The sequence below is a fragment of the Myxine glutinosa genome, chromosome 14, assembly GCF_964187855.1.
Source record: "Myxine glutinosa chromosome 14, kmMyxGlut1.1, whole genome shotgun sequence".
Classification (NCBI taxonomy): domain Eukaryota; kingdom Metazoa; phylum Chordata; class Myxini; order Myxiniformes; family Myxinidae; genus Myxine; species Myxine glutinosa.
Genome location: NC_136274.1, coordinates 81,958,381 through 81,970,847, shown reverse-complemented (window position 1 = coordinate 81,970,847; position 12,467 = coordinate 81,958,381). Strand labels below are relative to the sequence as shown.

Below are 12,467 nucleotides of genomic sequence, written 5' to 3'. Positions count from 1 at the left end.
AAGATAGCTGAAAGTGTTTGCGAGTTTTCACACTCACAGCCAAACAAACATACAAACAAACAAACATACAAATGAACATACAAAAAACAAACATACATACAAACATACATACAAACAAACAAACACAAATAAACATACAAACATAAAAACAAACATACAAACAAACATACAAATAAACATACACACATACATACATACATACATACATACAAACAAACATGTATACAAACATATAAACAAACAAGCATACAAGCAAACATACAAATATACAAACAAACATGCATACAAAGAAACATACAAATAAACATACAAATAAACATACAAACGAGACAGACTGACAGACAGGTGTGCCAAATAACAAACAAACAGACAGACAGGCGTGAGGACATAACCTCCGTCCACCCTAGATGGCGGAGCTAAAAATGTACTTTTAGACTGGGCCAACCACAATATATATATATATATATATATATATATATATATATATATATATATATATATATATATATATATATATATATATATATATATTATTGCGATTCCATATAATGAGTGGATACCAGAGATAATGTGCCGTGTGGCAGACGGTACTTATCGCTCCCATTAAGGTACAGCACAGCTGGATGGGATACCTTAATGGCGGTTCACCACTGATGGTATGAAATTGCATAACAACTGATATATACAGTCACGTGAAAAAGTAAGTACACCCCATGTAAAGTTTTGACTTTTTCAACATATTTCAACATACAGCTATTTCATCTTCATTTCAACAATATTGAGAGATAAAGTTGATATAATATAACAAATATCATGAAACATTTACATTTTGTAGTCCATTGTATAATTTAAACAAACATAAATGCAAATTTCGCATGTGGAAAAAGTAAGTACACCCCCACATTTATCACTACTTCAAATACCTAAAATTAGAATCAGGTATACCAGCTCAGGTGCAAATGATTACAACATCGTTAGAGAGGATCTTGGAGGAACCTGTCTTATTTAAACCTCAGACATTTAGTTTGGTTTGCTCTTTGTTGTTGAAGTGTGCGGCATCACCATGCCTAGATCAAAAGAGATCTCGGAGGCCTTCAGAAAGAAGGTTATAGATGCCTACGAGTCTGGGAAGGGATTTAAAAAGATCTCCAAACAATTTGAAATCAATCATTCGACTGTCCGGAAGATCATCTACAAGTGGAGAAGATTCCAAACAACTGCCAACTTGTTCAGGCCAGGCCGCCCCAGCAAGTTCAGCCCGAGAGCAGACCGCAAGATGCTGAAAGAAGTCTCTAAGAACCCCAGAATGTCATCACGGGACATACAGGTAGCTCTTGCTACTGTTGATGTCAAAGTGCACGAGTCTACCATGAGAAAGAGGCTGCACAAATTTGATCTACATGGGAGGTGTGCCAAGAGGAAACCTTTGCTGTCCAGAAAGAACATCAGGGCAAGACTAAAGTTTGCCAATGAACACCTAGGCAAAGACAAGCACTTCTGGAACAATGTGCTCTGGACAGATGAGTCAAAGGTAGAGCTATTTGGCCACAGTACCAGAAGACATGTTTGGCGAAAACCAAAGACAGCATTTGACCACAAAAATGTGATACCAACTGTAAAGCATGGTGGTGGAAATATTATGGTTTGGGGCAGCTTCGCTGCATCAGGGCCTGGGCAGCTCACCATCATATAATCCACTATGAATTCTTCATTGTACCAGAGGGTGCATGAGGATAATGTGAGGCCATCTGTCGGAAAGTTGAAGCTCAACCGAAGGTGGACCTTGCAACATGACAATGACCCTAAACATACCAGTAAATCCACCAAGGAATGGCTGAAATGAAGGAAATGGAGGGTTCTGGAATGGCCAAGTCAAAGCCCGGATCTAAATACCATCGAGATGTTGTGGGGGGGGACTTGAAACGAGCTGTGCATGCAAGAAACCCCTCAAACATGGCACAGCTGAAAGAATTCTGCATGGAGGAGTGGGCAAAAATTTCTCCCAGTCGACGTCAGAGACTGGTAGACAATTATAAGAAACGCCTACTTGAGGTTGTTTCTGCCAAAGGGGGCAATACCACCTATTAGAGCCAAGGGTGTACTTACTTTTTCCACATGCGAAATTTGCATTTATGTTTCTTTAAATTATGCAATGGATTACAAAATGTAAATGTTTTGTTTTTTGTTTTTTTTGTATACAGAATAGCTAGTTAAAGAGCTAACATTTATTTCACAAACAAATCAAACAGACAAATAAAATATATAAAAAGAGGGCGCGGAACACAAGATGGGGAGAGAAGGGGAAGCACACAAACACAACATTTGAGAGCAGGGAGATGTGCGGGAGGGAGAGGGCTTGGGGGGAGGAGGCGTGGGAAGGGGGGGGGGGTGGGAGAAGTATAAAACACAAGGACACCAAGGAATTCCAGGACAGAAGTTGGTATTTCAAAAAAGTGGATATCGGGTGAAATTAGCGGGGGTAGAAAAGATCAAGGTTTTGGATGGGGGAAGATAAGAGATGGTGGTGAACAGCTGTTTTAAAGACCTGGAGGGTGGAGTGGGATTGAAGAGAGTGAGGGAGTTTGTTCCAGAGGCGGGAGAAAAGAGGAATGAAGGAGTGAAGGTGAGCAGAAATTCTTGATTTTGGCAGTTTAACCATAAGAGGGTTGCAGGCAGATCTTGTGCGACCTGTAGGAATATTTGGGGGACAGAGCCCAGAGAGAGCTGGGGGGGGGGGGGGCGCAAGGCCAGAGAGGAGTCGGTAGAAGATGGAAAGACCACCAACCTGCCTGCGGTGAGTGAGTGAAAGGCCCTTGGAGTTAGCTTCATCGCTGGAGATTCCAATGATTCTGAACGCTTTGGTTTCAACAGCGTGAAGACGAGCTAGGTGTGAGGCAGGAGCACCAGCCCAGAGGGGAGAGCAGTATTCCATTGAGCTGCGGATGAAAGCCTTGTATTTGGTGAGGAGCTCAGGTGTGCCAAGGAAGGACTTCGCACGACGGAGGATGCCCAGTCGGCGACTGGCTTTGGAGGCCAGATTTGAAATGTGGTTTTCCCAGGAAAGATCATGGCAGATAGTGAGACCCAAAAGCTTGAGTGACAGAACTTCTTGGAGAGGATTGTTCAGAAAGTGGATGGGAGGGTTGTCCAGTCGGTCTTTTCGGAGAGACATCGTGAGAGTGTGAGATTTGTCAGGATTGAAAGACATGTTCCATTTGTTTGCCCAGTCTGTGATTTTGTCAAGGTCTGCAGAGAGTGAGGAGGCTGCAGACTGCCGATCTGAGGGATGAGGAATGGAGCGACAGAGAGTAGAGTCATCAGCAAAGAGATAGAGAGGATTTTCAAGAGAGTCAGAGAGATCATTGATGAAGACCAGAAAAAGCACAGGGCCCAGAACACTGCCTTGGGGAACTCCAGTCAGAACAGGAAGAGGAGATGAGAGAAACCCATTCAGGGCCACACGTTGACTACGACTAGAGAGGAAGTCCACCAGCCATGCGTGGAGATTTCCATGGATACCAAAGGAGGAGAGTTTGGTGAGCAGAGCGGGGTGCCATGATACTTGTTATATTGTATCACCTTTATCGATCAATATTGTTGAAATGAAGATCAAATAGCTGTATGTTGAAAAAGTCAAAACTTTACATGGGGGTGTACTTATTTTTCACATGACTGTGTGTATATATATATGTATATATATATGTCTATGTATCTATATATATATATATATATATATATATATATATATATATATATATATATATATATATATATATATATATATATATATATATATATATATATATATATATATACACACACACACACACACATACAATATATATATAGTGTTTTTGTATGTTGAGTGGTGTATGTTGTAAGGGCAGGTGGTTGGTTGGTGTTGTGTGTGGATGTGTGTGTATGAATGATTTGGTGTGTGTTGTTGGTGTTTGAGTGTTCCACCATGTTTGTTTGGTGCTGTGGATTCTGGATGTGGAGGTGTTGCTGTAGTAGTCTGCGTTTGCACTGGCTTGGGGTGGGGGTATGTACGCATCCAGGTTTAGTTGCTGCATGTGGATGTGTATGTGCCCCTGGTGGCCCACCTTAGCTGACCGTATCGTGGTTGAAGGGCCGAAACGGGATGATGCTGAGGACCTCGACTGAGGACCCGGTCAGTGTGGCACACTTGTGACCAGGTGTGTTTTGAACTATATATATATATATAATTATATATATATACTAGTCGAAATTACCCGGGGTTGCCTGGGTTCTTTTTGAATGAATTTACTACTATAATTCAGCTTTTACCTGCGGCCGTAGAAGATTGACTACTATAATTCAGCTCAGCTTTTAATTGCGAAATGGGCCCAGCCCAGCCGAAGCGGCCTCGACCGACCTCACCACCTAGCCTATAACCTTCACGGGGCCTGTCCCGACATTTTTGGTTCTTTTTGAATGAGTTAACTGCTATAATTCAGCTTTTACTCGTGGCCGTAGAAGATTGACTACTATAATTCAGCTCAGCTTTTCATTGCGAAATGGGTCCAGCCCGGCCGTAAAACATCGCTTCAAAAAGGGGACCATGGTGCCCAAAAAAGGCCAATGCCCTGCTCTGCGGGGGGGAAATGGCCTCTAAATGTGGTTCTTCTTCTTCTTTCTTATTTGTAAGCCTGGTGTTGGCTTAGCGGTTAGGGTGCCGGCTTGGGATCCTCGGATCCTGGGCTCGAATCCCCGTTGATTGCTAAATTAACACCAGGGGGGTTGACTCAGCCTGTCGTCCTTCCGAGTTGTTGCAAATTCAGTACCAGTTCACTGGTAATTCCCTGTGTGTCGCAAGAGGCGACTAACAGTGTTGGTGTCAGGAAGGGCATCCGGCCATAAAACCTTGCTTCAATAAGGGGACCACAGTGCCCGAAAAAGGCCAACCCCTGCTCTGCGGGGAAAAATGGCCTCTAAAGGTGGTTCTATATGTATATCATTTGTAAATAAACTTGGATACCCGAAACAGATTGTTAATCATGCCAACAAGTTTTGGTGATGTGTGAAGTGGTGAGAGAGAAGAGAAAAACAAACAGACCCCGTGGTTTTATTCATGATTTAATAATAAGATAGATCAGTTTCAGAATATTCCCTTTGAGTCACATTTCTGTTCATATCCTTAATTATGCACACCAAAAAGATGTGATATTTGATCCTTTCCCTTTTCAAAATACATTTTGCAACCGCATCCCTTGTCTTCCTACCCATTCTTTCTCCTTTCCTCATTTCCCTTTTTCTCCCCTTATCTGTCCTTTAAAAAAAAAAATTAAATGTCTGCTTTTTCTTAATTTTCTTTCTGTTCTCACCCTTCCCTTTTATGCTGAATGTCTGGACGGATCCAGTATCAGTTACCCGACACAGGGAATAATTGAAAGGAAGATGTGCCTGTTTGCATTAATAAAGTAATAAATGGCTAAAGGCCAAGGCAATCAGTGAAATAAACGGGAGAGGGCCATTTGAAGGAAAATTGCTTTCCCTGCAAATAGTCCCAAAGTAAGCAACAGTTGAAATTGGACTCAGGTGAAAAATGGTCAATATGTACCATGGGGATCATTTAGCATGTTGATTACAACCTGTGACTTCACCAGCTCTAGATTGAACCTTTCTTTTCACCATTTTGTCATCAGCACGTCATATTCCACTTAATGAAACAAAACAAGATAACTCCGAGTTATTTTACAGCAAACTTCAATGACAATGGTTGCCAACATATGGTCGTTTGTCCTATCCTTTTAAAATGCTGAGTGCCAAGCAAACAAGCATCACGTACCTTTTTATATGTCTTTAGAATGATTATATTTGGGGTTTGAACCAGCAACCTCCTAGACTGAGAGCGGCCGCTCTCACCATGACCCCACTGAGGCTGATAAGATGGAATGATGACATCACATTGCTTTATCATATGTGCACAAAAGACAGCACATTGCTTTATCACTAATGTGCACAAAGGACAGCACATTGCTTCATCACTGATGTGCACAAAGGACAGCACATTGCTTCATCACTGATGTGCACAAAGGACATCACATTGCTTCATCACTGATGTGCACAAAGGACATTGAATTGTTTCATCGCTGATGTGCACAAAGGACATCACATTGCTTTATCAGATGTGCACAAAAGACATCACATTGCTTTATCACTGATGTGCACAAAGGACAGCACATTGCTTCATCGCTGATGTGCACAAAGGACATCGCATTGCTTCATCACTGATATGCACAAATGACATTGAATTGCTTCATCGCTGATGTGCACAAAGGACAGCACATTGCTTCATCACCGATGTGCACAAAGGACATCACATTGCTTTATCACTGATGTGCACAAAGGACAGCACATTGCTTCATCGCTGATGTGCACAAAAGACATCACATTGCTTTATCACTGATGTGCACAAAGGACAGCACATTGCTTCATCGCTGATGTGCACAAAGGACATCGCATTGCTTCATCACTGATATGCACAAAGGACATTGAATTGCTTCATCGCTGATGTGCACAAAGGACAGCACATTGCTTCATCACCGATGTGCACAAAGGACATCACATTGCTTTATCACTGATGTGCACAAAGGACAGCACATTGCTTCATCGCTGATGTGCACAAAGGACATCACATTGCTTCATCGCTGATGTGCACAAAGGACATAGCATTGCCTCATCACTAATGTGCACAAAGGACATCACATTGCTTTATCACATGTGCACAAAGGACAGCACATTGCTTCATCGCTAATGTGCACAAAGGACATCACATTGCTTCATCGCTAATGTGCACAAAGGACATCACATTGCTTCATCGCTGATGTGCACAAAGGACATCACATTGCTTCATCACTGATGTGCACAAAGGACATCACATTGCTTCATCGCTGATGTGCACAAAGGACATAGCATTGCCTCATCCCTGATGTGCACAAAGGACATCGCATTGCTTTATCACATGTGCACAAAGGACAGCACATTGCTTCATCGCTAATGTGCACAAAGGACATCACATTGCTTCATCGCTGATGTGCACAAAGGACATAACATTGCCTCATCACTGAAGTGCACAAAGGACATAACATTGCCTCATCACTGATGTGCACAAAGGACATCGCATTGCTTTATCACATGTGCACAAAGGACATCACATTGCTTCATCGCTAATGTGCACAAAGGACATCACATTGCTTCATCGCTGATGTGCACAAAGGACATAACATTGCCTCATCACTGATGTGCACAAAGGACATCGCATTGCTTTATCACATGTGCACAAAGGACAGCACATTGCTTCATCGATAATGTGCCCAAAGGACATCACATTGCTTCATCACTGATGTGCACAAAGGACATCACATTGCCTCATCACTGATGTGCACAAAGGACATCGCATTGCTTTATCACATGTGCACAAAGGACAGCACATTGCTTCATCGCTAATGTGCACAAAGGACATCACATTGCTTCATCGCTGATGTGCACAAAGGACAGATAAACAAAAGGGAAGACTTCTTGTTTTGAAGTCTCTGTTTAAAGACGTGCTGGGTAAGGTGAAGAGAAGAGGAGTACTTGCTATCCGAGAAACCTTGGTGTGTGTTTATTGATAATCAAGTACGGGTTACGCTGTTGCTTTTTGCTGAATTTAAGTTATTATTATTATTATTATTATTATTATTATTAGTATTGTTATTATTATTTGATGTTGCATGGCCTAATATCCTGCAGGCTCCATGACATTCTGATGGATCTGCAACAGCAGCAACTTGGCCGTGTGTCTGACTGGTTGAGCGTCACCGAGGAACGAACCCGCAAGCTGGACACTCATCCTCTAGGACCTGACCTCGTTACCCTCAGGAAACAACTGGAGGAGCACAAGGTCAGGTGTAACGCAGGCCCTGTTGTTGGCAAGTAGTGTTCGTATGAGTGAGACAAAGCGTCTGAAGTTGTTTTTCAAAGCTCATCTTTGTGAGAAGATAAACAATGGATTTTATCATTTTAAAGTTGAGGAGTACACGTGAGTCACATGACCGGTTTGCCCCGGGGAAGTTTATTCGGTCCAGAATGTTCCAGAGCGGTAGAGCCGATTATTAGAGTGTAAGGGCCGTCCCGCATTTGCGTTCGTTCCTCTTCCTCTTCCTCTGTGTTCTTTATGTTTTTCTGTTATGCTCTTCTACGAGCCTCCACTTTGTATTAACAAAAGACATCCTGGGACATCGCCACACCTCCATGGATGTTCCAGTATTAGTTTCTTTGCTGCTGTGAGAAACGAGGAGGTACTGACATGTTAGGAATCAGCCCTTTATCATGAAAAAAGCAGCTCCTTTTATGATTTAAAAAATTTTCCCTTCTGTCGAAATGGCTATTACACTCGGAACGACAGGTGAACATTGTTTGCCAGGTTGTAAACAAACCATTATCAACTTTGAGTTGATAAAATCCATTGTTTATCTCGTCATCTGACACAGACAGACACGAGCATTCCATTGATCCTTTTTGGCTAAGTAATACATCTTACGTCAATCTGGTGTCTGCTTTTGAGAAATGCTCGAGTATTTATACATTTTATCATTTTTAATTCCCCTTGCTGATGGAACTTTCAACTTCCTGATGATGATTTCACAATAATTACCCTCGCCAGAGGAGAGGGTATTGCATTTGAGTCAGTTTGTCTGTCTGTCTGTCTGTCTGTCTTTTTGTTTGTCCGCACAGAATAAATATGATTTTCTCTGCAACTGTTGGTCTGATTGACAGTAAATTTTCACCATTGGTGCAACTCCAACGGTATAATTTTTAAAAAATGATAATTATGACGTCATATATCACGTGGTTCGGCCGCCATCTTGGAAAAACCGAATAACTTTGCACCTCTATATCTCCGAAAGCGCTGAATAGAAAAAATTGAGGCATGGCTCATTGTAAAGAATTCTCGATGGGAAATAAAATATGTTAATGATGGTCATCGTTGCCTCCATTATGGCGTCATAATTCGACAAGTACGGGTTACGCTGTTGTTCCGATCCGACTTCAACGATCAAGATTAAATTTATTGAGCATAATCTAGGGATAAATTGGTGGAAAAAAAAAAAAAAAATGATTACGTCATCGGTCACGTGGTTCAGCCACCATATTAATTTTAACACAAAAGCCTTAAAAACCACTGAAAACACATCCTGGTGAGGGTCTGCAATCTCTGATTGCTCTTTCTTGTTTTCCTTGTATTTCCACCAAAAAATGAAAAATTGTTCATTTTGATTTCCATCCATCTTGCTTTTTTGTTTAGCCGTGATCGGGTTCCACACGAAGTAGTGACATGGGCATTGAGGAAGTTAGCAGTGGAAGAATGGTTGATCAGTGTAGTGATGGCAATGTACGAGAGAGAGCACACAGCTGTAAGGACGAAGGATGGGAACAGTGGTGAGTTTGAGATGAAGGTGGGAGTGCATCAGGGTCGGTACTGAGTCCACTACTATTTGTAGCTGTGATGGAAGTGCTGGCTCAGAACGTAAAGGAGGGTTTACCGTGGGAGTTGTTGTATGCAGATGATCTGGTGTTGATTGGGGAGAGTATAGATGGACTGAAGGAGAAGATGAACAAGTGGAAGGAATCTATGGAGACAAAAGGTCTGAAGGTGAATATCGGAAAGACGAAGGTGATGGCAAGTAGTAAAGCATGTGGTGAGGTGGAAAAAACTGGGAAGTGGCCGTGTGCTGTGTGCAGGAAGGGTGTCGGAGTGAACTCCATTCAATGTACAATGTGCGCTGAGTGGATTCATCAAAAATGTAGTTTGCTGAGAGGGTGATTAACCAGTGTGGCAGCTACATTCAAGTGTAAGGTGTGCATAGAGGGAGCTACAGATGGAGGAAATGTTGAGTTGGATCTTGGAGACGGCGTGAAGCTGGAATGTGTGAAAACCTTTTGCTACTTCGGAGACATGCTGAACGGAGAAGGTGGATCAGACTCGGCGGCGGTTGCTAGAGATGTGCATGAAAAAAGTTTCAGGAGCTGAGTGGCGTGCTGACGAGGAGGGGAGTGTTGTTGAAACTGAAGGGAAAGGTGTATGCTGCATGTGTGAGAAGTGTTATGATTTATGGGAGTGAGACATGGGTAATGAACGTACAGCAGCAACGAAGGCTGGAAAGGGTGGAGATGCGAATGGTTCGGTGGATGTGCGGAGTATCGTTGAGGGAGAGGAAGACAAATGATGAATTGTGAAAGATGATGGGAATAGAGCCTGTGATGGATGCTGTGAAAAGAAACAGGTTGAGATGGTTTGTTCATGTATTGAGGAAGGATGAAAGTGACTGGGTGAGAAGTGTGATGGAAATGAATGTAGAAGGAGTTAGAGGACGGGGAAGACCGAGAAAGACTTGGCTGAAGGTGGTGGAAGAAGAAATGCGGGCAAGGGGGTTAACAAGAGGAGATGCAGAAAATAGGGCAAAATGGAGAAGATTGTCATGGGGCCCACAAGGCTAACCCCCACTCCAGCGGGGAAATGGCCTTTAAAATGCCTGTTGTTGTTGTATGCCTTGTCAAATTAAAATTAGACTGTGATCTAGACCTTCCAAAGAATTAGACCGTGTCAGTGTTGTCTTGTGTCCATCCCGTATTTCTTCTGGAGTAATACAACTGATTTATCGATTAATATAGAATCCCTTATAAAAATTTTTTATCAATTAATATTAAATCCCTTGTACAAATTTTCCGTTCAGTTGAACGGAAAATAACCCTACAAATTCGTAGTGAACATGCGACCAGTGTTTTAATTTTCACTATCATGTCCATTGCCGCCATGTTCATCTGAGTCACTCGCATAAGGCTGAAAACGATACGGCTCCATAATCCCCCCAAAAGCGTTTCCATCACAAAAACGATACGGCTCCATAATTCTCCCAAAAGCGTTTCCATCACAAAGATGATACGGCTCCATAATTCCCCCAAAAGCGTTTCCATCACAAAAACGATACGGCTCCATAATTCCCCCAAAAGCGTTTCCCTCACAAAAACGGTACGGCTCCATAATTCCCCCAAAAGCGTTTCCATCACAAAAACGTGACGGCTCCATAATTCCCCCAAAAGCGTTTCCATCACAAAAACGATACGGCTCCATAATTTCCCCAAAAGCGTTTCCATCACAAAAACGATACGGCTCCATAATTCCCCCAAAAGCGTTTCCCTCACAAAAACGGTACGGCTCCATAATTCCCCCAAAAGCGTTTCCCTCACAAAAACGTTACGGCTCCATAATTTCCCCAAAAGCGTTTCCATCACAAAAACGATACGGCTCCATAATTTCCCCAAAAGCGTTTCCATCACAAAAACGTTACGGCTCCATAATTTCCCCAAAAGCGTTTCCATCACAAAAACGATACGGCTCCATAATTTCCCCAAAAGCGTTTCCATCACAAAAACGATTCGGCTCCATAATTCGCCCAAAAGCGTTTCCATCACTAATTTTGTCTCCAATAGTTCCTTCACAATCCCACTGATCAGATTCAACATACCGAGAACCCCCAGAGTTGCTCATGATGATGGAATCGGTATCGGAATCCGAGCTCGAAATACACTGTTCTTTATGTAAACCGCCATTAGGATCAAGGTGGGCTCTGAGTGTGATGTCACTGGCAAAACTGAAAATCGACAATTTGTGTTTCGACACTTTCTGATTGGCAAAAACAAATTAAAAAATTTCCCCTTTAGACCATGAGTGATGATTTTCAATGGTTTTCAGAAAAATAAATTTTGAATAGTTTGTGTTCTCCTTTAAATATGGTTAAAACGCATATTCATTGCAATGTTCTGGCAATTTTTCACGATGTTGATTTTTTTTTTTTCAAACGTTTAGGAGCTACAGGCCGATCTTGAACAGGAACAATCGATTGTCCATTCGTTGTCGCACATGGTGGTTGTTGTGGACGAAACGACGGGTGAGAATGCTACCGTTGCTCTTGAGGCCCAACTGCAGGTATTGACATTATAAATTTATCTTTATCTTATTTTTGGTAAATGTGTTTTTAACGAAGTGAGTAGACGATGGCTGTAGAAATACGACTAAATAATTGTCACATGGTGCAGTGATAGGAAGTGATGGCTCACCGGACTGACGTAATCTCACAACGCTGCGGGATGAAATTCTCCCACGATACACCTGTATTTATTTGAAATATTTCTTTGCTGTAAAATAATCGCACAACACAATACATTATAATTATCCCATATTGTACTGCTGTACTGTACAATGCACTTCTTTGAAGTAACACTGGATCACATTGCAAGCATAATTGTTCCGGCACCACATTGTGCTAACATTTTGTAGGCTCTTTGATATGTTCATGTGTCTTCGTGTAATCACCAAAAAATATCAACATTTGTGGTTCTGATACATCGCAGAGCCCAAGGCAATAACACATGCACTGAAGGATACTTGTAACTTTAACTGC

At 42.0% G+C, this 12,467-nt stretch overlaps 1 protein-coding gene across 10 annotated transcripts in view; it reads left to right on the top strand.

The window, feature by feature from the left end:
- Positions 1-12,467, top strand: part of LOC137439963 (dystrophin) — a 1,283,433-nt gene that overhangs the window by 344,537 nt on the left and 926,429 nt on the right. For all 10 annotated transcript variants that reach the window (XM_078768445.1, XM_078768443.1, XM_078768444.1 and 7 more), the window contains 2 exons: positions 7,756-7,906; positions 11,873-11,992. In XM_078768445.1, coding sequence (XP_078624571.1) covers positions 7,756-7,906; positions 11,873-11,992 — 271 coding nt within the window. The remainder of the gene's footprint in view (positions 1-7,755; positions 7,907-11,872; positions 11,993-12,467) is intronic.